Source organism: Mustela nivalis (assembly GCF_964662115.1).
Source record: "Mustela nivalis genome assembly, chromosome: 3".
Classification (NCBI taxonomy): Eukaryota; Metazoa; Chordata; class Mammalia; order Carnivora; family Mustelidae; genus Mustela; species Mustela nivalis.
The window spans coordinates 117,476,314-117,503,657 of NC_139022.1; the positions used below are offsets into that span (position 1 = coordinate 117,476,314).

Genomic DNA, 27,344 nt, shown 5'->3' on the forward strand with positions numbered 1-27,344 from the left:
ATCTTACTCAAGTCCCATAACACTCCTTCCAGGGAGCTGTGCCTGTGACACTCACTTTACCCTCTTAGGAGAGCAGCGCTCAGAGCTAGGTCTAAAGTTGGAGCTGCGGTTTGCGGAGAGTTGTGGGGAGGGTGGGGTAGTGCAGGGGGGCGGCTTGACCTCCATGCCTTCTACTCTCCAGGCAGTTGGGAGGTGCTGACCTTGTCTCGGATCTGCTGCCGGACCTTCTCCCGCTCAGCCTCCATGCGTGCATGCTTGGCCTTACGCTCCTCTTCCTGCTGTCGCAGAGCCTCCTGTCGCTCCTCCTCCTTCTTCTGTGCGTCTGGGTCCTTCTCCTCCTCTCCCCCCAGCATCTTCCCCATATCCTTGGTGGCCCCTAGAGTGGATGGGTTGGGGAGGGAGAAAGTAGGGTCGGGGGGTCAGGGCTGGGGATGGAGGGGCCTAGTGCTCTGCGGGTCCCTCCCAGCTGGGTTGGGACTCAGGTCGGGGAGTGAGGAATGCTGGACTCGGGGCCTCACCTCCAAGGGCCTGCTTCATGACGAAGTCCATGACGCCAGTTCCAGTTAGCGTGCCCTAGTGCGCAGTCAAGTTTGCATGCAGTGCTTCTGGCAAGGCCTGGCTCAGGGAGATGTGTCAACCTGTAGAGTAGAGTCGGAGATCAGATGGGAGAGGCCTCAGCTCACACAAATGGCAGCCTCGCCCTGGTTCAGGCCCCAGGCTCCATCAGCTGAGGCCAGGACCGGATGCCCTGGCACCCATGGGAAGGAGATGGAAAGCGGCTATTTCCTGAGTACTTGCTGCAGGCCAGGCACATATGTGTGGTCACATGTCTTTGGATTCTAAACCCTTCATCTTGACCATATTGCTTTAATTTGGTTGAAGCCAAGAGTGCTAGAAGGAACCCAGGAGTGCTAGAAAGAACTTGGAATTTGGAGTCTTATGCCTCCCTCATTTCTTGTTTGCCATGTGACATTCAGCCAGTTACTGAACCCCCTTGAATCCCAGTTTCCTCGACTATATGAAAGAATGGTGGTGCCTCTTTTCCCAGCGCTACTGTGGAGACTGGAGAAAATTTCTGCCTGGCCCACTGGATCAACCCCTAGATGGAATGAGCATACTTAGGGCCCCAGCAAATCAGAGGCCAGTTAAAAAAAGAATAGTCAGCTTGGATGAGCATATCCAGACTTCTGAAATTAGACAAATGGAGAAATAAATTACTTTTATTGCAACAAACATGTAAGTTTTTGTGTTTTATAGCTTAATATTGATTTTTATTTTGAATTATACATGGGAGGTTGGAGACATGATAATCTTGGGGCTTAGGACCCTTAAAGTACCAAGCACAGGCCTTATAAGCACTCAGCTTATGTTAATCCTCCCCTTCTCTCTCAATTACCAATTTTCAGTTTTTATTATATTTTTAATTTTTTTTTTTTTTGGCATGAGGTTTTCTCCAAATAAAATCTTTTTTTTTTTTTTAAGATTTTATGTATTTATTTGACATAGAGAGAGAGAGAGAGAGAGATCACAAGTAGGCAAAGAGGCAGGCAGAGAGAGAGGGAAAAACAGGCTCCCATCCGAACAGAGAGCCCGATGTGGGGCTCGGTCCCAGGACCCTGAGATCATGACCTGAGCCAAAGGCAGAGGCTTAACCCACTGAGCCCCCAGGTGCCTCCTCCAAATAAAATCATAGTGGGAATCTCAATATGCAAAATACATAGAAGTGGAACTATTCGAATGTTAGTGGGGAGGGGTGGAGCTTCCCTCCTCCATTGACCTCCTTCTACCTTGTTCCCTTCAAATCCCTGAAAATTTCAACCCTGATGTAACTCTTAGGTTTCCTTTCTAGTTCCACCATTCAGTTTCATGGTTTTTTTCCCATAGACAAAGCCACCACAAATCCCTTTTTGTGTGTGGAGGGGAGCATCCATGAGCTATCCAAAGTGTGATGTGGTCACCTGGGGCCAGGCCTCCTCCCCTGGGCCTGGGAGCCTGCACAGCCTTGGGGTCTTTATGATTTGCTAGGAGAAAAAAGGGAAACAGTGGCAGAGAAGCAGCCTGGATATCACAACCAGGTTGAGTTCAAGGTCACTGGCTTTTTGTTGATGATGGATTTTCCTCATTTCTTTCAAAATGAGAAAACATATCAGCAGACTGAGATCTTTCCATCAAATGGGGCCCGAGAGTTTATTTGAGGACTTTTACATGATCATACCACCCGACAGGTTGTTTGGAGGAGGGCAAATCATGATGGAGTAGAAAAACATTGCCAGGGGCTTTAGCATCAGACACACCTGGTTAGACCACTGGTTAGACACACCTGGTTAGACACACCAGGCTCTGATCACTCCCGGGTTGTGGCCCCCTGGGAAAGCAGTGTGCTCCCTACCAGTGACAGGAGTATTAAGCCTACCCTTGTACTGATATTTGAAGAAGAGGAGATCCTGGTCAAGTGCCTGGTGTGTAGCAGCTGCTAGTTAGTGTGGGCCGTTGCTGACTGCATGTTTATAAGGACGTGCAAAAAAGGAGCGGGATTTCTAGGAAATGCAAAGAACCCACCCTGATCCAGAATTCTGAGTTTGAAAGTCAGCTCAGCTCAGTCAATTAAGATGTTTTCACTTGATTCAAAAACATTTCGAAGAGACTACATTTCTAACAACAGGAAATGAACAATTTTAATAATCAAATGATTTCAGGAGGAACTACTGGGTTCCTCCTCTCTGTTTCCATGCAGCTTAAAGAATTGGCAGGTGGTGCTGGAGGACACGGGACTCTAATTTGAGATGCCTCAAATTGGTCCACAGGGCACCTGGGCTTTAGGTCCAGCCTCATCCCTAACTTGCGGCTCTGGCAAGTCTCTCTCCGGGACCAGATGATCTTCTGGGCCTCCTTCCCAGTGGTTCTGTTGGAGCAATTCTGCAACATTTGAACTGCCAACCACCCAACTGTGTCCTCAAATCCTTCTTCTGTCTTGGTTCTGTGACTTAGTTCTTTCCTCTCTTCCATCTCCTACTGCACTCACTCCTCTCCTACTGCTCCCCCTTCCCTCCCCACCCCAGTTTTGCTGCCTCCTGTTGTTCCTTTCCTTTTTTCAGTAAGTGTTTTCCCTAGGACCCTGACTTTAGTCCGTGCCTCTTTTTCCTCTCTAAAGTTTCCCTAGGAGAACTAATCCTTTAATGATACCTAGACATCTATGGGCTCTCAGACCCCTATATTCATTTATCCAAGTTTCAGTTGCGCATCTACTATGTACTAGGCAGTGTGTTAGGTACTGGGGTTTTAAGAGTGAACAAGACAGACAAAGTCCTGCCCCCATGCAGATTACATTTCGGAGTGTGTGAACTCAGTGAGCGAGTGTGTGTGTGTGTGTGTGTGTAGGGAAATAGGCAATAAATGAGTCAAGAAGTACACTTGCCTTCCTCTTGAACACCTCCCTCTGGATATCCCATGGCACCATTCAAAGTCAACATGCCATCTCTGTATCACCACATCATCTGCTTCTTTGGACTCTTCTGCTTCTAAGCATCCATTCAAGGAACTTTGATTACCACCCCTCCCCACCCTGCAATATGCAAAGTACATCTACTCAGTGAGGGCTGAGTCTTCTGGATACTTATATCCCTGTTGCTCGAGGTGCCCCCCTTGTAGCCTGCTGGGATTTAGTAGCTTCTTGGGTCCACCCCAGAGTCCTGCTGCCCACTCCCAGCATGGCTCTCTCAGCTCTCAAGTTATTTCTTGTTCATCTTGTTGAGGCTTCCTTAACCAATTTCTCAATGCCCAATGTCCTCCTCCCCTATCCCCTTCAACAGATGACTTTCCTCACACTTCATGTGGTGCATTGGAAGGCTGGTCGGCTCTGGGTCAGGCATACCTGACTCTGATCCTGAATCTGCTACTTTTTAGCTCTGTGATGGTGAGTAATTGTCTTAACCTCCCTCCCTCATGCAATGAGGAATACAATACCCCTTTGAAAGGTTAGAAATAGTGTATACTATGCCTTTGGCACATGGTGGGGGGGCTTGGTAAATGGTGACTGTTATCAGAATGATTGATCCCAGGTGGTATGAGCTCCTGCAGCCTTCTTTCCTAGTTTCTGAAGATGAGGTCCCCCTCCTTCCTCCTGAAGTTAATCTATCTGCCTGAGCCGCAGATCTTCTCTCCTTCAGGCTTTCATGTTCCCTCTTCTTCACATCCTCAGTCCTTCTCTATGGGTCTCTTTATCCCCTTGCTTCTCCAACTCCTGCTCTGAACCACTTTTCCCTTCCTCTCTGCCCTCTACCTTTGTGATGAAGGGGTCTCCACTTGGTTTCTCCACTCCTTCACCTCCGGGTCAGCCCTGCAGCTCTGTGAGAGCAGAGATCCACTGCCTCTACACTGCCACCAAAATTGCCCTCATCAGAGCCACCAGAGGCCTCCCAGATGCCAGATCCTGGAGCGATTTCCCATCCCTCTGTAGCATCAGATGTTGATGATGACCTCTTTTCTTTCCCCATCCCTCTATTTTTCAGCCTCTTCTTGGATCTCCTGAATTCTATGTCAGAGCACTCCTGTGGTCTTCAAGCCTCCTTCTCAGACAAGTCTTCTCTCTCTTTCCTTTAAAATGTAGATGTTCCCCAAGTTATCTCTCTCCCTCTTCCTTCTCCTGCTGTGCCTCCTTCCCCCACTGTTTCCCTTGGGAATATCACCTAACCCTTTGATTTGTGCCCCTCTTTATTCACAGACACTCTCTATACCACTTGCACATTTAAATCTCTGCTGGATATTGTCACAACGGTAATCTCAGATTCAATCTGTCCAAAGATCAATCTCACCCTTGTTTCCCTTATTCAACCATTTTTTCTTCTAGTGTGCCTTGTTCCAGTTGCCTCAGCTGAAAACTCTGGAGTCAGTGATTTCTTTATTCACTCACTCACTCAATCATCTGAGTGAGTCTCTGAGCATCTACTCTGCCAGGTGCTGTTCTGGAGGCTGGGCTGTGGTAGGGAAAATGGGAGTCATGTTTGCTCTCACAGTATTCAGTGAGCTGGGGAGGTAGACACTGGACAAAAAACTACACAAGGAATTGGTGAATTAAAACTGGGATGGAGTGCTGAGAAAAAAGTCTGGAGGCCTTCTGCATCTGCACCCTCTTCTGCTACGGCTTCTGCTATGGCTACTTCAGGGCCTCGAGGTTCTGGATTGGTGCATAATCTCTACATCTGTCCCTCCCTCAGCTCTCATCCATCCTCCACATGGCTGTCCAATTAGTCTTTCTGACTGGCAGATCTGTTCATCAAACACACCCTGCAGTGGCTTGCCACGGCCTTGTTAAACTGACCACAGTCCTTGTGCTGACCTTCAAGTCCTGCACAGTCTAGCACCTGCCTGCCTTGCTGTTCCTTTCTCATCCCTTGCATGTGGTTCTGCTTCAGCTATACCTGAACACATATTCTATTTGAAAACCACTGGGCATTTGTTCCTGCTGTTTTTACAGCCTGGGAGCCTCTTAACCTCCTCTCTGCCAGTTCAAATCCTAGCTTCACTACTTACTAAGCGACCTTGAGCAAGTGGTTTAATCTTTTCTCATCTGTAAAATGGAGACGATAATACCCAAGGCATGTTGTGAGCATTAAATGAGACAAATAAAGTGCTCTGCTGAGTGCTTGGCACACAGTAGGTGCGCAGTACATATTAGCTGTCATCATCATCATCATCATCATCATCACTGTTAAAGCAGCAACAGCAATATTAATTTTCAAAGCTCCCTCTCAAACATCACTCCCTCTGTAAAATATCCCAGATCTCCTGGGTGAGATGTGCTGGTGTATTCCTTTTCTGAGACCCATGGTACTTTCTAGAGCAGCCTGGCCTGCCTGCAGCTCATGCACTCTGTCTAGCTATGTGTCTTTCCCTTCCTGATCACTCTGAGTTCCTTTCAGGGCAGGGCCTATATCTTGTTCATTTCCCTTATCCCAGAGTCCATAACGTCTTCTGGCTCATGGTAGAGCCTCATGACATATTTGCTGTGTTGAATTTAATGTGTGCCAGCGAGTATGTGAGTATATGCATTCAGAGTGTGATCCTGCGTGTCTAGCTCTGAACTTCGGCATCGTGTGAGTCTGCGTGAGCGTGTGTGCAGGCGTGTGTGTAGATATTTTGCCATATGCCTGTAGGAGTGCTGAGGTCGGGCAGGTTGCATGCTGTTGAGGATTTGGGCCAGACCGCCAGGAGGCGCTCCTCAGCGGTTCTGCGGGAAACCTTGGTCTATTCCTGCGCGGGAAGGGTGGTGGTGGTGGTGGTGGTGATGGTTGTGGGGTGGTGGTGGTTGTGATGCTGGGCTGGGGGAGGGGAGACAAAAAGGGGAAGAGAGAGGGGTGCTGCTGCAGCACGTTTCTCTGCCATTAGCGCATCCAGAACCTAGGATACATCTTCAGCTTTCCCTCCCCGACTTCCTCCAGCCTGTCCCAACCTGAAGGCAGCGGAGGTACCTCCTTCAGGCTTGGCCTTCTGAGCCCCAAGCGGTTTCGGGACTGGGCCCCGCCATCCGACAAGCAGATTCGGGCACCTGCAGTGTTTGTCCTTGTAGCTGTTTTTCTGTTCTTATGGCTCAAGTCCAGGCTATATTCACCGCAACTCAGCCCAACACTCATTTCCTTTTCACAGGGGACCCTAACGCTAATGGCGGTGGCACAGACAGGGGATGTCCCTTTATCCTCCACCCCACCCCCACTCTACGCCCTGGAAAGGAGAAGCCCTGGGGGAGGGGAAGGAGCAGTGGGGGATGGGAGGGGATAGGGAACCGGCTTCCTCAGAAAAGCAGAAGTGGCGGGGGCTTCTTGGTTCCCCCGCAGTAAAGGATAGGAGTCCAGGCACCCCTCTCCCGGTCTCCTGCGGAGACCAGCACAGCCAGCAGCTCTGCCCTGGAGCTCGCGGTTGGCCACTGAGAGCGCCCCTCCCCCAACACACAAAGCTCCAACCCCAAGACCCAGCCTGGTATCAAACTTTGATGGGGTAGGGGGCAGAGTGGGGCCCGTGAGGGCCTCAGATGGGACGGTAACTAATGACCCCGGGCAGAGAACGTGCGCTGGCCAGACCTCGGCTCCTCCTCCTCCGAGGACAAATGGTCCCCTTGGTCCCTCACCTCCAATCGACGTTTGAGGCTTTCCTCCCCTCCACCTTCGGCTGCCCTCCCCCTTGCTGGCGCCCTCTGACTCACTCGGGGAGCCGGAACCCCTTCGGGGGAGGCTCCCTCCTCCCGGGCGAAGAGGGCTCTGGAGGGTTCCAGGTTAAGCACAGCCTGAAGTAGCTTAGATCGACGTCCCCCCACCCTCAACCCCGTGAACTCGAAGTTGTTCTCTAGGTTCAGACTTGAGTCTCCCGCCGCCCTCGAGGCGGTCCTGGCTCCCCGCGAGCCAGGCTGTTTCGGGCTTCTGCCGGGAGGTCTCCGGGTCGGGGCCCACTCCTCCTTCCCAGTTTGCTCCGGCTTTACTCCCATTCCTCTGCCTGCTAGCTTTCACCCTCGCGGGGAGCTGTCCTTTCAGCACCACGGCGAGCGCGCCCAGGAGGGTCTCAAATGCTGCCGTGCAGCCGCCCTTTCCGGCTCCCGGTCAGTCTTGGGGAGCTGTCCCCTCGAAAGCCGTACTCCCCAGCCTCCCAGGCTGCCCTGCAGCCTCACAGCTGCAGAGCCGGGACAGCCGGGACCCTGTTGCCCACAGCCCGGCTCCGCCCTCCCGGCCCGTGGTCAGCACCGACCTGGCGGTCCACGAAACCGTCTGAGCCACTGCAGGGCTCCGGGCGTACTCAGCGAGGCAGTTCTTCTGCTATTCCAGCTCCCGCCGCCGCCTCGTGCAACTCCACCAGGCGAGCTGGGGCCGCGGCTCCTGCCGCGGGCGGCTGCCGGAGGCGCCCTCCAATCACACCCCTCAGCCAGGCCCTGACGTGCTACCGCTCCCCTTCCAGATGGGAAATTCAAATCTCTCTCTCTCTCTCTCTCTCCCTCTCGCTCTCCCTCTTTCCTCTGCCTCTCCCTCTCCTTCCCTCTTCTTTTCTTCTCCCCCCTACCTCCTCCCTTTCTCTTCTCTCTTCCTCCTCCCCCTTCCCCTCTCCCTTTCCCATTCTTCCTCCTTAGCCCATCTCTTTTCTCTCTCCAGTCCCCTTCCCCCTCCACCTTTCGCTGTCCCCGCCCCCCCCCCCAAGACATCCCTCTGCCACTACCCCCCCCCCCCACACACACCCGCTGCAGCCACCTGTCCTGGCCAGAGCTCTTAAGACCACAAGCTTCTTGCATCAATGTGCTGAGGGGAGGATAGAGGGTTCTTTAGCAAAGCTCAAAGATCACCTGCTCAGTAAAGCCCTGATTTGGAGAAAGAATTCGTCACTCTTCTTCTCGAGACTTTTGTCACCCCTAAACACACTCCTGTTTCAGAGGCTTTTCTTCCTCTATTTGCTTGTCCTTGCCTGTGAGCTCCTGTAGGACAGGCCCACCCTCAGAACATCTTTACAGCCCCTTAGCACCATGTCTTGGCACAGGAGTACTCAAGAAACACTGATGGATCATGTGGGTAAAGCCCCAGCAGGGGATAAGGAATCCTTCATGTGGACCCAGAGGAAGAAGGCTGTTGCAGAATTCAGTGTAAAATTCACTTGCCAATGCCTTGTAGATCTGATATCCTGTGAAGAATCAGGAACCCTTTGGCCAACTTTATTCTAGAAGCCTATGTCTTTCTCTTGTATGGCCAGGTAAGAAAAGGGTCCTCCAAGAGGCAGGGCAACATCTGTCCCCACCCCCAGGACCTTCCTCCTCCTTTCACATTCATTTCTCATTTTATTACTGTCTCCTCATGAGCCTCTCTATTCTGCCTGCCATCTTTTGGCTCTAAAACACTTCCTTTAATCCAGACCAATGTGTAAGAAAATGGCTTAGGAAAGGAGGGGCTTTTGAAAGATTTGCAGGAGTTTATGCATCAGTCTAGGTTATGTCAGAGTGAAGATGACTTCTGCTTCTGTAAGGGGATGGCTTCCTTCCAAGGAGGGAGCTGCAAGAGCTGCAGAGGGACAAGATTGGGAGAGGAAGGAGGTATGATTTTGTTCCAAAAGGAGGGGACTGTTCTTTGCACAAGTTCACAGCAGAGACCTCAAAGTGAGGGACCTCCACAGGTCAGAGGCCATTGGTAGAACCACCCTCCTTGCCTGTCCTCTTCTATGGCTCATCTCTGTTCTCCCCTTACAGGCTATGGGGCTTGGTATAGGGAAGACCCTTTATTTATGGCTGAGTTCTGTTTAACACTGTGTTGGGCCATGAGCATGCTTGTTTTTAATTTTTCTTCCCTTTCCTGAGGCAGACACTCATGGAGGAGGGGCAGAGGGGAGGCTGTTTGATTAGAGTGACTTAGACTTGCCACTAATGCCTGAGGGGAGATCTGGGCAGGGAGATCTGACATCATGCCATTTCAAGACTCACAGTCCTCCTCCTCTCTCTCTCCTTCTCCCTCCTTTCTCCCTGTTCTTCTAGAACAGAAGCTCAGTGAATGGGACCTGGCTGGCAGCACTCTAGTTACCATTGGGGTTTTTCCACAATGGGCATTATCTTTAACATGAACATCAACCAAGCTGGGCTAAAAATCCAGCCATCTTTCAGAAAAATACTGAGCTCAGTTCTGGATAACGTACTTTAAGATGGATTTGATAAGCTTGTGTATGTTTAGAAGAAAAGGGTGGTTTGACGGTGGGTGTCTGAAAATCAGGTCAAATGAGGGAGAGTTGAAGGATTTGAAGATGTTTCATCTGGAGGAGAAGATGCTGAAGGGGCAGGTCTTGCTCAGTTTGTAATTCCAGCACTTAGCATGATGCCTGACAGAGCTGGTGCTAAGGAAATGCTTGTTGGATGAATGAATGACCGCTGCAAGGAAAGAGGAGTACTCTTGTTTTTACCAGCCCTGAAGATAGAATTGGAGCAACAGGGGAAAGGTAAAGGGAGGCAGACAGAAACTCTATGAGAAAGAATCTTCTCTCAATTGGAGTTGTCCAGCCATAGAATGGACTGCCTCATATTAGGTAGTGAGTTCCCCATCCCCTGGAAAAATGACAGCTGGGTGGCAAGTGACAGCTAATGCCCCCTTTGAACTCAACCTTCTGTGAGTCTATAAAAAATTGTATGAGCTGACATGAATCATGTTTAGCTGCAGAAAATCTTACTGGTGAATAAAAGGACAACGCTGTCAAGCCTTGTTGGCTTCATCCTGTTGAATGATTAGGGGTAAATCAGGGCACTGTAGCCACTGATGCTTTCCTTTGAAGAAAGTTGGTGGAGACCTGAGTACTTGCTCCCTGTTCACTCTTGCCAGCCTAGGCATGGTTCCTAAATAATGTCCATGTAGAAAAGTCACTAAATATTTTAGCCATTTCCTAGTGATTATAATACTACTAATCATAGCAACCATTAGGCCCCCATTATGTCTAAGGTGCTTAGTTTGGTGCTTTGCATAAATTACATTCTCTCCTTTAGTTCACACAAACCTCTGTTTCCACGATGGGGAAGTCAATCCCCTGGGAGATACAGTGAGTCTTTGGCATAGCCAGAATTCCAGCCCAGGCCTGCCTGATGCTGAGCTCTGGGGTCCTTTCACCCCTCTGGGCTGCTTCTCTTCTGACACATCCCACAGCCTATGAAAATGTAACTTTTGCTCTGCAGATTTTTTTTTTTTTCTACGTTGACATTTATCATGTTCCCTGTTCTCCAGATTCTAAAAAAAAAAAAAAAAAAAAAAGCCAAAACCAAAAACCTGCCTTGAATTCACACCCAGATTGGGGTCCTCATGTCATGTGGGTTGTCAGCATCTCCTTCATCTCCTGCATCTCTAATCCAGTGGCTGTGAGTCCCCCCTCCCCTAGCCAGCCTGCTGTGTAGACAGCTTGTAAGAGTCACCTGGTAAAATATAGATGTGGCTCTGCTAAAGATGTCTTACCCTGGCTCGGGCTGAATCTCCACTTTTATTTATAAGCTCTGTGGTCTGGGACCAGGGGCCAGATTTGAACAGATTTTTAAAATTATATGTACATGCCTTGAATGTTCACTAGGAAACCAATCAAGAGAGCTAATGTCAATACTTTGTGTGAGGGTCGAGGAACAGTGTGTGAAGAATGACAACTGTCAGAGCCCATAAATGCGGTGATCAGTGAGAATGGCGTTTGTCCAAAGGTCAGACTATTTCTGCGCTGCAGTTGCCTTGGTCCAGAGGGCACTCTGGATGCAATGCGGGATGTGAAGAAGAGCCTCTGGCTGGGCTGACCTCAGCTGGGAGTGACGCTGGGGGATGCAGGGACGCCTCAGAATGCTCCTGACAGGGACTCCACAACCTGCCATTCTACCTTGAGCCTGGAGGGGCAGAGTTGGTCTTGGTTTGAGGGGGTGGCTTGTGTGCCAGAGGCAGAAACAGAACTGTGGGGGTGGTGCACAGGAAAGGGCTTCTGGCTACCTTGCTCATCTGATGAGTGCCTCCCTTCTTGTCACTGATAATGGCTAAGGTGCCACAGTCAGGATGTGAGTCTGTCTCCTTCACCATGAGTGGCAGTGTGACGGTAAACCCATCGGTGTGCAGTGGGGCGTGTGCATGTATGCCCACTGGGGCAGGGCCATGCAGGGGCAGTCGGGTCCACATGGAGGGACGCAGGTGCTCATTGGGCAGGTGTAAGTCTTTTGCTGTGTGATTCTCAGCATGCGGGATGTCTCCCTCCTGATGCAGAGCATCCCTGACATGGATGTATCACCAGGTGTAAAACCAATCAGGCTGTCGGTACGGTGGAATGTGTTACTGGCATGGTATGGTGGGTTAGGTGTCTGGCATAGTTATCGCTGACAGCTGGGCAGCTTGTGCAGGGTACAAGCACACAGAGTGGCATTAACTATGGCAACTGCCAAGGCTCAAGTCATGTCACCATTTCTGTGTGATGGTGTATGTCTAAGTGTCACTGTCAATGAGAGATAACACAGGGGATAGGGTATTACCATCAGTATGACATGGGGCCATCATCGGCGCCAAGGGTGCAGGTATGTGTCACAGTGGACTGGCACATGTGTCACTGTCATTGCTGGGACAGAAGAGATGCATGTGTGTGTGCAGCCAGGAGTGTCATCACCACTGCACAGGCATAAATGTGTCACTGAGTGTGACTGATCCCTCCTTTTCCATTTTTTCCCTCCTACTAGAAAGGCCCTTGGCAACCCAACCTGCTAGCTCAGCCCCACCTGGGAAGCTGTATAAACTTTTGGATTCTCTGTTATCCACTTTTGTTTCCCAGAAAGAGAGTTCCCGGCTCCCCATCAGAACCCTGACTCACTGGTGTGGCACAGAGTGTGTGTATGGGAATCCCTTTAGGAGCCCCTCTCTATCCCAGAGCCCTGCCTCCAACTTGGAGCCCCTCCCCAGCCCAGCATTCTCCTACCAGCTCTGCAGAGGTCCTCTGCCACCCTTCATCCCATCCCCACCCTCCCAGATCCAGGCACTCATTAGCATGTCAAAGCAGTCCTCTTGCAGCCCACGCGGTGTACCCTGGGATATCCCCACACAGTTAGCTCCCTCTCATCTTGAGCTTTCCTGAAACCTTACATTTTCATGTCTGCCACACCAGTCTGTGGTTCCCCTACCATCCGGCACCAGGGAGGATGCTTTGAGGATAAATCATTCCTCCTTTGCCTAGTTCTTTTTCTAACTCTCTGCTGGGACTTCTGCCTCCCCTCCTCTAAGCCTTTCTGTCACTCTAGGGTGTGGTTGGATCACCCTTTCCATCAGGAATTCTTCCTGATGATCCTAGATGCTTACGTCAACCCAGATCGAGACAGCGCCTCCCATCAAGCCTCCTCATCTGAGTCCTAGCCCTGGACTTGCTCAGGGACAATAGGGGGAGCATCAGAGTTTGCCCCATGTCCTCAGGAAGTCCCCCTCCGGAATGTCCCTCCATCCTTGTGACACTCGGTCCCTTTTCCCCTTACCCATATGAAGCCCATGCTCAGAAAGATAGTTTTTATATCTTAGAATCCTTTTCTTAGGCACATGAAAACAGAATAACAGAGTGCCAGAATACTAGAATCATAAGCAAAGACCTTTCTAGGATAACATTTAGAAACACAGGCTCTAGAATGACAAGCTCTCTAAACACTGTATAGCCAAGAGTGGCCTACTCTTCCTCAGAGCCTCTAGGGTGGGAGATTTGTTAAAAAAGATTTTGGGGACCTCTTCCCATGTGAACTGAACCGAAATCTTTGAGATGGGATCCCAGGGCTTTGCATCAGTAAAGCCCCCAGGTGATTTGGATACACTTGCTAGTTGAAAAACCCTTTGGACCACTGAAATCTGAGACTCATGTGATTCTGGGCCGTGGTCTTATAGAAAAAAAAAATACTGAATCATGAAATCATAGAATATTTTAGGATTCACAGAAGCTTAGATTCAAATAATTACACACATTCACTCACAACTCTAGGATTTTAAATTCCATGAATCTTAACACCTAGAAATCAGGGAGTTGGAAGTGACCCTGGAGTGTGATTTTGTTCTGTTCTAGGAGGAACTTTTCCTTTTCAGCCTCATCACTTCTTTTGGAATGCAAGGCTTTTTCCCCTGTCCCTTGCAGGGCTGCCTCCACGGTGTCGCCTACATTTGTGAAGATAAATGTTCTTTCCATCTTGGTGCAAAGGCAGCTGGCAGAACCCCTGCATTTATGGAGCAAGTGAGTTGGAAATGACTTCTGCTTTCCATTTAGGACCAGCACACCCTGGCCCACAAAACAGATCTTGGTCTTTGATAAAATGAATTGGAGGGGACATTATTACTGTTTCATATTTGAGGAACGTGGACAAGACAACAGAGGTTAATAAGCTCATGGAGCTTCTGGTCAAGGAAATGAAAGAGAGAGAGAGAATGCCGAAAGATAGCAGAAAGCTATTTGGAGATTGATGGGCGTGTGTGTGTGTGTGTGTGTGTGTGTGTGTGTAGGGGAGTGGAGTGAAGGGAGGAAATGAAACAAGCATAAGAAATCAGCAATGGAAGGTACCTTTCCATGCATCTACCCCAGTATTCCTAATTTATAAGCGGGAAACAGAGACCTAGAAAAAGGAGAGGACTTTTTTTAATGCCACACAGCTGGTTAAGGAAACTCCTAACTCTGAGGCAAGTATTCCTTCTTAGTCACAACTCAGAATACAGCTCCACACTTCTTACAACATGTGCGCGTGCCAAGCATTGTTGTAGGGATGTTAGGGACGTCAGCCCTCCCAGCTGCACCACGGCCCTGCGCAGCAGGTATTTTTTTGCTCATTCATTCATTCATCAAACGTGTGGAGAGCCCATGCCACGCCACGCATTCTCCCAGGCAGACAAAGATGTATAGGACGTTTCAGAGTTTCTCTTCCCCTCGTCAGTCCACAGCGCGGGATGCATCTACTCCATAGAGGGATATCGTGCAGACCATTCACACACTCAAGAGCCTTTCAGATTGGAGCCTCCGATGGGAAGCGCTCAGAAGCAGACGCAGGAGAGACATGGCCGTAAACAGTTGACGACAATACAACACGCTAAGTGCTGTCTTAGGGAACAGGCAGCTCTGGGGAGCAGAATGAAACACACAGCTTGCAAGGCAGATGGGATTGGAAGCCCAAAGCAAGGAAAGGACAAGGTGGCTGCCTCCTGGGCGGGGGTGGGGGGCAAGTCATCTCAGGCTCCAGCCACACAGAGACGGGGTTCAAGCTCAGCAGCCCTCTGCCCTGCCCCACCCCCTAAGCCAGATGGTGTGATTTTTCTTTGAGACTCAGTTTTCTCCTCTGTGAAAGTGGGAGGATGATCCCGCCCTCCCAGGGCGATCGCGAGGCTCACATAAAGACACGGATTATGAAACATCAGCTGAGCCTCAGCAAGCATTGATTCTCTTCCCCTCTGGCACCTTAGTAAGGTGGGGGTTTACCTCTGGCGTTTGGGGCAGTGGGACCATTAGACAAAACCTCCCTTTTCTGATCTTGGTCAGAGAACTCTGCCTCACGATTTCCTTGAGTTTAAGTTGCAATGAGAAAGAACAGAATTTGAAGCTTAGAGGAAAATCGGGGAGATGTTTCTTCTACCTCTTCACCCCTTCTCTGGGCTTCTTCCCCTCTTGTGTGGCACACCAGGGACTGGGATAAGGTGTTCCCAAATAGGAACCACCTGAAGGAAGTCCAGAGGGGGCTTTGACTTTAGGCCTAAGAACAGGAGGAATTTTCCACCCACAAATCTGAAAACGGCAGCTCTGTGCCACTCAACCTCCAGTTGTTTTTTTTCTGGCAGGAAAACAAAATAAAACCAAACCACCTTTTATTTGGCAAACAAACAAAGAGTTAGAGAGGTCTTGGGCAGATGCAGCCAGGGAAAAGAGGAAAGGTATGAAAAGGAAGAAATTTTCATTCACCAAGCTTCTAACCGCTGTAGGTGATTCATAACATTTATCTAATTTAATCCCCACACTCGTGCCTCCATTACCTGAAATGTCATCACCTAGACTTCATATTCGTATAGGGATATTCAGACCCAGAGAGATTAGACACCTTGTTTGGGGTAACACAGCGGAGAAGTAGGGGCATCAGCGTTTGAACTTGGTGTGTCTCCACAGCTGGCTGAGTTTCTAGAGGGTGATTAAATGGGTTTCTGGAAGCTGAGTCTAGGTCTGCAGTTTCCAGGCTACTGATCCCAGAGTTTGGATGACCCTGCTAGGACACCTATATGGGGACCTTGCCACAGGCTGGTCCTTAATGGGACTGAGTGTTCCAGGTCTGAAGTTGATCAAAAGTGATGGGGATCTACCTCAGGACCCCTAAATTACGCTGTGTGGATTTATATAAGAAATCTCCTTCTGTGGCAGGCCTTTGCTCACTTCTCAGTTCGGTGCCATGTAGCCGGTAACATGGGCTGTGTAACCACTGCTCCTGCCTCTGCTCCTGCCTTCTGATAGAATTTCTAGTTGGCTTGCAGATCTGGAGGAGAATCATAGCTGTCAAAACAGGGGTCTGACTGTATCATTCCCATGCTTCAAACACATGATGGTCACAGCTTATCTTGCTACTTAACACCCACTCCTCCCTCATGCGGCATAAGCTTTGGAAGAGCCAAGGTGTGTATTTCATTTGAACCCATGGGTGGATCACATGACCTGGACCAAGACAATCAGCACAGATGGTCCCACAAATCCCCCAGATCAGTTCAGCCATAGGTGCAGGACCAAAATCAGATCAGTCAGAGCCAGAGAGACTCAATTCTGGGACTTTGTTTGAGCTAAGGGAAATGGACTCTCCTTGAGAGACCTGAAGTTCTTAGGAGCCACCACGTGGAGCCTCAGGATGGGGACCAGCCTAGAGCCAGAAGAGTCCAGAAAAGGAGGGCGGAGAACCTTAGCCAGATGGCATGGTTTACACCTTGGATCAAGCCGTCCCTGCCACTCTCCTAGGTCTAGTCATTTTTAGGAGCCAATAACTACCTTTTCCCCTTGGTTCTTTTTAAAGCTACCTTTGATGTCTTCCTGTTGCCTTCAGGAGAAAGTTCAGGTCCTTTAAATTGGCTTTTAAGGTCATCTATGATCTGACCCTGACCTATGTCTCTAGCCACCTGTGTTCCACATCGCTCCTGGACATGCTGCCACCTGGTGTTTCTGAGCTTTTACCCACGCTGTTTGCTCCTGGAGGAATGGCCTTGTCTGCTCTTCTTTTACCAAATGTAGTTAGCCTCTACTACATTTGGTAACCATGACCATCATGGTTCAGCAAAAGCATAAAGAAATCCCTCCTGGGACACAGGATTGGAACGTAAGTTTCCTGTGTGTTTGCACGTGGCCCTTTACCTCGTAGCACCAACAAAACTCAGCGGGACACTTAAGGTTGGTTTCCTTGTCTGCCTTCTTCCCTAGGTTATGGACTCTTTGAGGATGGAGACTCCTTGAGTATGAGGTGTACATTCATTCAGAAAATACGTAGTGAGCATCTACTACATGCCAGAGACCTCTCTATGTGCTGGGGATACAGCAGTGAAAAAAATACACAAATTTCCATCTCTTTTCTGGCAGGGGGAGCAGATGCTGAGTGAAGAAATCACATGGGATCTGGGTCATTTCAGAGGGTGGTAGGCCTGTGACATAATGAGACAAGGGGATGCGTGCTTCCTGTCTGTGGTCCTGGAGCCTCAAGGAGGGTCACACTCAAAAGAGGCCCTCAGGAACTTACCATTTAATGAATGAATAAGAAACATCCCCAGACACCGCTGGTGGCCCTCAGCTTTCCTTTATGACTCTACCAGTAACTCCACACTCTATCAGAACCTCTTTGATAGTCATTTATTCCCTGTTTGCTGCCTGCACCCCCTCTTGGGGTGTAGTTATATAAAAGACATTTTTTTAAATGTGTGCAACACTCACCTTTCCTGATGGGAATTGAATAAGAGCCACATTCTCTTTGACTTCATGGTGCGGCTCCATCCTTGCCTTGGTCCAGCCTCGGGAAGCTCTATGCTCCTCTGCCTCACTTTGATCAAGGCTCCCACTGGCCTTCATCTTTCCAGTCCTCACTCGTCTGTCTCCTCCACAGGCCTGTTGCCAGCCCTTTGATCATCTCTGTGACTCTCTTCTGAGCTTTATCTGGCTCCATTAAGATGATGAAGCTTCCTCCTGCTTGTGTCACTCCCATGCTCAAAAGCTTTCGATGACTCACTATTGCCTACAGCATCAAGTCCAGACCTGCAAGGGCTTCCCTTGATCTGACTTCCGCCTCCCTGGCAGCCTGTTTACCACGACTGCTCTCCTACATGGTGCTCATTGCTACAGAGCACTCAGCACCTCTGATGTTCATTTTATTCCTCTATTAATTTACACATCCTTGTTTTTTTCTTCGCACTGGATCGTAAGCTGTTTGAGGGCAAAGATCATGTCCTGCTCATTCCCAAGTCTCCAACATCAAACTCAAAGCCTTGCCCACTGTGAACGCTCCATGAACCTTGCAGGAGGTAAAATCTGTGTGTCTGGCATGGCTCCACCTCCTGGAGATTGAAATGGCTTGTCCTGCCCCATCAGTCTTGCGGTCCCCCTCTCCGGGGCAGACTTAGTCCCCTATTGGGCTATAGGCCACAGTAGTATTTCAGGCATCCTTGTTTAAATCTTGTACTTGTCACCCCCAACCCTTGCATTCTTAGTCCATACACATAGCCTCATGATTTCCTTCTGTGTTTTGGCCTCATCACTGTGGCATTTTGTCATTGGGATGTTTTTGGTGTCCTTTGCTATGTTGACATACATTTTTGGCCTGTTTGCTCTTTCTTTGGAGCCCCTGTCCTTCCCTACTCTTAAGGCTTTCTGGTCTGGGTGGACCTCACTTCACACCCCGCTTCCACAGGTGAGCATTAGATCTATGACAACCAATTAGAACAGTATTAGCTGTGGCCACAGGGCTTGACTCAGGGATGGTAAGCAACACAGCCAAGCCAATGAGAGCCAGCCCTGGGATTTTAGCTAGAAACCAGTGGGAAAGAGGCTTTCTATTTCTATAAGGATTTGCAGAGCTGGCAGAATGTGGGGCTGAGCAGCTGGGCTGTGTTGCCATCACCCAGGGACCGCCTGCCAGAGGGTGATGCCAACACAGAGAAGAACAGAGCCAAGGGGAGGAGAGGAGACAAATTTCTGATGACAGCGTGTGTGAGTGCCCAGTTTCTAATGTGCCTTTAAGCGTCATCTTCTCCTGTACTTTTCCGTTGTGTGATCAATAAAGGTTGCCTTTCTACTTAAGTTGTTTTGAATGAGGTTTCTGTCTCTGCCACCTCAGAGAAACCTGCTGGAATCTCTGTGTCCCTTCCTGCAGAAAACTTCTCATCAAGCAGGACCTGACTCCAGAAGGATCCTTCATTGAACATTCTCACGTTCCAAGAAGGAGCCGATCCCCCTGGTCCCGGTTCTCTGTCTCGAAGCTGCCTCCTCATTGCACAGCACAGTCCCACAGTGGTGCTGATTTAAGGGGGACAGAGGGCTCACACTGTGGGTCCCTACTCAAAGCTTTGCCCAAGTTCAAATTTCATATCCACAGATCCCAGTTCATGTATCCATAGCCCCATAAAAATGCATGCTTTTTTTTTTTTTTTTTTTTTGCCAGCAGCTCTGCAGTTTCACCCTTGAGTGGCATCAGCATTCTTGGGCGGGTGCCATCCATTCCTGGCAATTTGTCTGCATCTTGTTTGTCAATTGGAGTTGGAACATTTGCCTGCCAGAGCAGTGCCTTTGGCACCCCTACTTCCAAAAGTCAGTTTGGGAGCAGGAAGTGCCCTGAGGTCCTCCTCAGTCACGGTGGAGGCTGAGGCCGAGGCTCTTAGATGTTCCGGATATCTTTTTTTTTTTTTTTTTCCCCATCTTGGAGCTCTCTCCCAGAGCTGTGATCATCAAGCATCTCGACGGTCCTTTATCTGACCGGCTTTCCATGTGATGGATTTGAAGGATCTCTAATCCTGGGCCCTAGAGTCCTCCTCAAGGTGACTTTTCAGGGTGTCCTGGGACTGCATCCTTTCAAGGCCTCACAGCTCCAGGTAGGCTTTCTGATTCTGTCGTCACTTTTTAAACATTTCCCAAAAGATTCCTCTCTTTGCAACGGCCTCTCCTTAGCTTATTGTTTTGTTTTGTTTCTCACTCCTCTGGTTAGACTCTGTTGGGCTGAGGTTGGAGAGAGGATGTTCTGTGCTATTGTGGGATGCCACCATCTCAACATGGAGATTCCAGGGTCACTGTGGTAGGAAGGGATTGTTGGAGGTGTGGGAGGTGATCTTGCTGGCTTGCCTCTGTTTGCTCCTCCAGATCCATTCCCCCTACCATATCTGTGCCCAGGAGGCTGGCCTGTGTGGACCACTCAACAGGTTCCCTTTGTCCTCTGGTTGGCTTCTGGTTGGGTTCTATCAATGGGAGGTCCTGGCAGCGTTTGGAGGCAGGAGGACAACAGATCAGAATGTCCCTCGGCTGAAGGCCACTGCTCTTGGCAGTGGTCCATCCTGCATAGGTCCCCTCTGCTGGCTGGCAACAACTCCCTCCTTGTCCTTCAGGCTTATAGGTAGTGATGGTTCCGCACTAAGGCTGGCCCTGGAGAACTGTACCTTCGCTTGTGAAATCTGCCTGTTCTGCCCAACCCTTCATGAAGTTCTGCCCAAATGGCCCACGTGGAATATTCCATGTTTCCTGCCAGGAGTCACACTGATCTTGACACTTCTGCTCACCATTCACTGGCCAGATCTAGTGCCTCGGGCCAGCTGATGACAAGGGGCTGGGGAGTGCGGAGCTGCTTGTGCTCAGGGAGAGAGTTAGGACAGGTGTGGGCGTGCCCTGGCCATCTCCACCACAGGCAGACAGCTCCCATTCATGGGCATGGAGCCCTCTGGGGACCCGCGAAGTTCTTCCCCATGGCATACTGCTCTTCAGAACTCTCCCGGGGCATGGCAGAAGGCAAGGAGCTCCTGCACCGACTTGGCTGGGTTTTCACTGCGTGACTTTGGGCAAGCCAACCTCCCTCTCTGAGCCTATGTTTCCTTTGCAAAAGGATATTGCACTTCTGTGGCAGACACCCTGCAGGGCTTAGATGGTGCGGACAGGCCCTGGAACACAGGAGGCTTACAGGAAATGGCAGCTAGAATGAACCATTATGCCATGCCTTGGACAGATCAGCATTCATACACTCATTTAACATGGTTCCCTGAGCACCAGCTCTGGGCCAGGCATGTCTCGGTGCTGGAAGACAGAGTGGACAAGACAGGAGGTCCCTGCCTTGTGCCGTGTTTCTGGTGGGAATGGACAGGCAACAAACAAATTGAGAGATCATTTAGTGGCGAGTGCTCTGAAGAAATAAAACTGGGGGATGTGAGAAAGAAAAATGGGGCAGGGTATCTGGGAAAGCCTCATGGAGATGACATTTGAGCTTGACCTGAAAGAGTGGAAGAGGCCTGTGGGAAGAGCTGGGGCAGAAGGTTTGGCCTCAAGGACTCTCCCCAAAGCTTAATGAGAACTTGGCCCATTCCTGGGACAGAACAGAGCCCAGGATGGGGGAGTGTGGGAAGTGATGAGGGAGCGGTAATGGTAGTACCTGAGAACAGAGAGGTGGCTGTCTAGGTCCTGTCTGACAAGGGGAGGGGGCTGGATGTTATTGAACTGGAATGGGGGTTCAGGAGGTTTTAAGGAGCAGGTACACCCTGCCACAAGTGAGTCTCTGGTTGAATTCTCCTGTTTCCAGTCCCACGTCCTCTTCCTCTGACCTCATTTGCCTAAACAACTTCTTTTCTTTTTTCTTTTCTTTTCTTCTCCTGTCTTTTCTCTCTTTTTTCCCCCCTTGCTTTTCTTCCTTTTTTTTTTTTTTTTTGTTTGTTTTTGTTTTTTCCTTTTAAGTAGGCTCCACACTGGGGCGCCTGGGTGGCTCAGTGGGTTAGGCTGCTGCCTTCGGCTCAGGTCATGATCTCAGGGTCCTGGGATCGAGTCCCGCATCGGGCTCTCTGCTCAGTGGGGAGCCTGCTACCTCCTCTCTCTCTCTGACTGCCTCTCTGCCTACTTGTGATCTCTCTCTGTCAAATAAATAAATAAAATCTTTAAAAAAAAAAAAAAAAAGTAGGCTCCACACTGGAGCCCAACATGGAGCCTGAACTCACCACCTTGAGATCATGACTTGAGCTGAGATCAAGAGTGGGACACTTAAATGAGCCACCTAGGCACCCCAACAATTTCTTTTAAAAATTACCGTTTTTGGAGAACTAAGGGCCTCTTTCAAAGATCCAGGCATGTTCTTCCATCATTTCTAGGGAAACCGGGGCCCACTGCCCCAGGGGTCCCACCCTAATCCACCTGAGGGAGACCACAGCCACCCCCTCCCACCCTACAACCTGTTGTGCTCCTGGCGCCTTGGGCTCTGCGCATGCGCTGTCTTCTTTCCCGGGCTCCATCTACCCGAGGCTGCTGTTAGCATCTCGGTTCTGTAGATGAGGAAACTGAGGACCCAGCATCTCCCACTCCCTGCTCACCTCAGGACGTGGCTCCCTCCTCCCGCAGCAGCCCACACGGCACCCTGTAAATAACTGCATGTTCCCAACACCTCTCCTCCTTCTCCTTGGAAACCTGCTTTCTCTTTGGACTCCGGCTGCAGGGCTGTGAGATTCCCCGCTTGGCTCAGTGAGGAGCCTGGCGGCAACGTTCCTCTGAAGGCCTGGGCGGGCAGGCGCCTTCGTTCACTAGCTGGGTGACCTTTGGTAGGTCACTTCACCAATCTGAGCCTCATTTTCCTCCCCGGAAGTGCAGGGGGATAGTAGCTCACTTCCGTGATGGAGATTCCATGAGGACTTGTACACAGGTGCCTGGCTGAGTGTGAAGCGCTCTCAGTGCCTAATGAAAATGATTCCTCTTTTCTTCCTTCTCTTGTTCTCCTTTCCCTCTTTTCCTTCCCTAATCTATTCTGCTTCCTAAATGTTTTGAGGGGAGGTTGGGGTCCACACACTGGGTTGTCTGCAGGGTCAGGCAGGTAACAGAGAGGTGTTGCTGCTGGATCTTTGGTAAGGGCATGGGGAAGAAGCCATGTTTCAGAGAAGACCTTCACAGAGCCTGTAAACTGAGGGAGGTCGGTCCCAGGGAGGATGTGGCCTGGGTTGTCCAGGGGTCTCTGATGCCTCCTCCTAAGAGCTCCCCCAGATTGCAGGACCCACTTACTTAGATATCCTGTTGAACCTGACTTTCATATTTACATTTCATTTTACAAAAGGAAGGGAGAAGTCAAATGCCTTTCCCTGGCTTTTGGTAGATCTTCTGGAAGGAATGGGAAAGGGCTTTACCTGTGGGGAGAGGTGAATCAATGTGACCCCTGATGTCCAGAGCCTGTGGAATGATGATAGTAACAGGAGCTCATTTCACTGAGTTACTTTGTGCAATGTGCTTTCTATATATCAGCTTGTTTAAGCTGCCAACAACCTTATGAGGTGAGGAATTAGTATTATGCCCATTTCACAGATGAGGAAAGAGGTAGAGAGAGGACAAGGAATCTTATCAAGGTCACTCAGCTAGAAGGTGCCATTGAGGATTTGTCTGGGCTGGGGTCTGCACTTGCCTCTCTGATCTTCTGGGACTAGGAGGTCAGAATGGGAATGGGGCTCACTCCTCGGCTGGTGTAGGCTAAGGAGACCCTAAGTGAACATTCAGCACTCTCAGTGTTTCACCAACTGATGTGGCATGGTCACCTGGGTCCCTATGTACTTGCTATGGTGGACATGCATTATCTTAGCTTGCCCTATAGCCTCTCTTCTGTACAGCAGCTTCATATTCCTTTGACAATCTACCCTTCCCTTATTCTCTGGCCATGTGTTTTGGATGGAGTTTCCAATCCTCTTTTGTTCAGACTCTAGGAATTGGTGCATAACCCAGACCTAAGATGAAGGTATGGACATGTGACTTGAGATGGTCCAGTAAGACTCAGCCTGGAAATTGTTCTGGAAATTTTAGAAAAATTCTTCTTCTGTTGGAGTTATTGAGCTAAGAAAGTGTGAGCCTGAAGCTGCAAGGTCACAGTGTGAAAGGAATCTGTATAAGGGGGAAGCCAAGCCAGACAGAAACAGAACTGATAGAAACTGATTCCTGAGGATATTGCATGATTCCTGGATCAAGCTCTTCCTGAAATCCACAATCTGCCCTTGAACTTTTTAGTTATGCTAATTAATACAACCCTCTTTTGCCCTTAAGGCATTTTGATTGCTTTTCCTATCATCTGCTTCTAAAATAGGGTTGGCTGGCATCGGGCTAACTACTCCATGTATGTTATTACATTTAATCCAATGAGTTAGCTGATATAGTGCCCATTAGGCAGATGAGGGAACTGCGGTTCTGAAAGACTTCTCTTGGTTAATGTGTGACATGACAGTACATGACAGAGCGAGGATTAGACCCCAGGCACTTTGACTTTAGACTACAGCTGGATCACTCTGCTGTAGGGTAGGAGGGTGGTTTTATTCCCTTCCCCCTCCCCAGTACCTCTTGTGATATCTTTTCTCCAGGTCATATCCAACTCCACCCCCTGCTTCTGCTCTCATCCCTTTTAATCCCCCTTCCTCAGAAACCTTCTCTGGCTATACCCTCAGGCTAAGCTCTGTTTCCTGGTAAACATTTTTATGGCACAAGGTACTTTTCTTCTTAGCTCGACTGAACTTCAATAATGATTTGTTCCAGGTTTATCCCTTCCGCCGGGTGGGAGTCCCACAGGGGCAAAGATGACGTCTGTTTGCCCATTGTTGCAGCATTGGAGCCTGGCACAGTGCCTGGACCATGGTGGGCACCTGGTAAATGTTTGCTGAATAAATGAAGTGTGCAGATTTTTCGCTCCCACTGTGGCCCTGCATCTTTGTACACCTGTGTGACTGCAGTGTTGTGTCATTCTGACACTGCAGAATTCACTTGTGTTCTGCTGTATTGTGATTTTGGATGCTTCTCATCTTTGTGGAAATATGGACAGATGGTCTTCCCAACTAGGCAGAGAGTTCTTTGAAGACTGGGCCAGGGTCTCTGACCATCATCCCTTGATAGTAGTAATAATACCAACAACAATGATACAACTACTACTAATAATACTAATTAGGAGCACTTACCATCTTCCAGGCACAGCCCTGAGGGCTTTACATGTATTACCTTAGTGAATCTTGATCTCAACTGTGTGGAAATGGACTCTTATGACCCCATTATACTTATAGGCAAACTAAGGCTCAGAGAGCTTCTGTGGTTTCTTTTGCTTCAAAGGGGGTCTGCCTTTATGCAATCAAAAGAGAACTTGTTTTTCCAGTGACTTTAATGGGGGACTGCCAGGCCAGGTTGGAATGCAGCAAGAATAGCATAAAGGCTGAAGGGGAGCTAAAAGGTTGACCCAACTGGTGGAGGCCTGGCTGTGCCCTGCTGAGAGGAAGAGTTTTTGTGGTGAGGGTCAAAGGAGGGACAAGTAGTTAGGACTGAGGGGAGCCTTCAGAATGAGGGAGCGAGGGGGGAGAGAGGAGAGCGCCCCGGGTGTTGGAGAAAGGGCCCCAGGCATGAAGCTGGAGAGTCTGAGCTCCTACCCTGGCTTTAGTACTTCCTTGCTGTGTGACCTGCAGCAAGGCACTGTGCCTCTCTGAGCCCACTGCAGCACTGAGGTGAGGCTTGACATAACACCTGGCAACTGTCTCACCAGTGCCTGACAGAGAGTAACAGGAACTGTGTTCGTGGTGGAGGCTACAGGCAAGGCTGCTGTCGTGCCTCAGCTGCATGATCTTGGCTCGTCCTCTCGGCTGCCTGAGGAAGAGGGCCCCGGGATGATTCCATTCTTCAAAGGAGGAGCCTGGGTAAGCCAGGCAGCCATTTGCTCAGGGTCACTCAGCACGTGCAAGGCAGCTGGGTCTGAGTTCTGGCCCTGTGGTTCCAGAACTTCTGCTTTGTCATTCTGGTCTTCTCAAGGTTTGAACTTGAATCTCAGTGAGAAGGTGCTGCGGGAGGCAGATGCTCACTTTGTTCTCCTGCCTCTTTGGGCAAGTCTCTGTACCCATGGTTTTACCTTCAAGGGACAATTCCCCTTTGCCCTAACCTATCTCAGGGGGCACTGGTCAGACCTGTGTCAGCAAGCCTGTGGTGGCCCCGGCTGGCCGTGGGGCGCAGCCTGGCCGGCAGGAGACCTCAGGTTTCAATGTGGTGGTGCAGTGCAGGAGGCTGGTGCCAGACCTGGCCTGGGGGAGAGGGAGGCCTGCAGGGGCTTGCCGCAGGGACTGAAGTTGCTCCTCCGCTGTTTTTGCCACATCTACATACCACCTCTGCTATTTACTTAACATTGCCCTCTAATTTCACTCACTTGCAAAGATAAAACCCTTCATTGTGTTTACTTAAAAAGGAAACCTCATCTTGCCACTTCACACCGGAAAACCAGTGTCATTTGCTAGAATGGAGGGTGACAATGCACATAAACGTGGTGAAAAGGAGCTCAGCGCTCTGGGCCCTGGCTCCTGCACTGTGTCCGAGGCTAGCCCTCTGGTCATGGAAAGGGAGGGGGCTAATATTTAAGAGGGGGGAAGGGCCTCCTGGCAGCAGCCCGAGACTTTCTTACAGGTGCCCTGGGGCGCTGTAGAAGGACTGGGAAAGAGGGCTATCTGGGTCAGTGTTGAACTTGCCATTGAAAGCAGCACTTGCCAAACCACCTCCCGTCAGTCGCTGAGGTACCGAGGCTTCCATGCTCTGGAAAATGCCGGTACACACCTGTCCTACCCACCCTGCTCTCTCTGGGGGCCAGCCTCACTTACCCTCCTGCCTGAACTCTCCTGTGCCTCAGGACCACCAGCACCAGGGAAGCAAAAAGGCTTCATCTCTCTGATCCTCAGTTTTCCCACCTAGAAAACAGGGATTATGAGTCCTCTTGCCAGGGCTGTTTGGAAGATTAGAGTGAGACGCTATGTGTCAAAGGGACTTTGCCTGGTGCCTGGCTCAGGGAGCGGCACTCGGCCGCAAGCCTTCCTGCCCTTTGATACTGATCGGCTCAAATTTAGAAATTCCTCTCATGGCCGCATTCTTGCAGGCTCATTTTTTTCACCTAGAGAGTCTGACAGCCTTGGCCTCCAATCTTCTCTCCTCCATCCCCTCCAGGGTCAAATCACGTCTCTGAGCCTCAGTTTGCTCATCTTTAAAATGGAAACAATAGCAGCCACCTCCACAAGTTCCCTTCCAGACAAAGAGATACTTTGTCATTACTAAAGTTTTGTACACATGTATGGACTTATTTTCTTGATTTGTAATCCTCTGGGACCGGAGGGTGATGGGAGTGTTCCTTGGTTGGACCGCCTATGCCCTCAGGGGAAATTATCTGAGTCTGAGTCCACAGAAAAGGCTTCCCGAGTTCACGACAGGCTGCATGCTGGTGTCTCTGTCGTTGAGGGGGATGTCGTGGGCTCCAGCTGAGGCAGCTTCTGTTTTTAGCTGGAATCATTGCAGCTCAGCCCCCCATGTGGAAAAAAGGAATGTGGTGCAGAAATAGCCCGTCCCAGGGGCTGCCCAAGAGAAGGGCTTATTTTGACTCAGGAAGCTGCAGAAGCCGTGGCAGCCTTGTCAAAATACATCTGCCTCTTCTTGAGCGGCCCACAGATCCTCCGACTCTCGCCAGGACCAGAGGCTGGCTGCCAGACGTGCACATCTGGAGCCTGGCCCCTGGGAGCTGAGGACCGCCCTGGCTTGGATTCTAACAATAACCACCTTCCAAGCACTAGAGGGCGAAAAATAGATGTCCTGTGTTGGTGGCACAAAGGAGCCACCTTCTCTGTGGTCCCCCAGGGCTGGCCCAGGGCCTGGCAGGGTCTAACAAGTGGAAGGGG

General features: G+C 50.0%; 1 protein-coding gene across 2 annotated transcripts in view; it reads right to left on the bottom strand.

The window, feature by feature from the left end:
• The window catches only part of CPLX2 (complexin 2), an 82,276-nt gene that overhangs the window by 4,820 nt on the left and 50,112 nt on the right, over positions 1 to 27,344 (bottom strand). The window contains exons 1-3 of one of the 2 annotated variants that reach the window (XM_082723207.1): positions 7,732 to 7,991; positions 519 to 638; positions 201 to 376 (exon numbers count right to left, since the gene is read on the bottom strand). In XM_082723207.1, the coding sequence (XP_082579333.1) occupies positions 201 to 376; positions 519 to 549 (207 nt within the window). In that variant the 5' untranslated portion in view covers positions 550 to 638; positions 7,732 to 7,991. Of the gene's footprint in view, positions 1 to 200; positions 377 to 518; positions 639 to 7,731; positions 7,992 to 27,344 lie in introns of those variants that run through there. The other variant, XM_082723206.1, reaches the window with a different exon arrangement.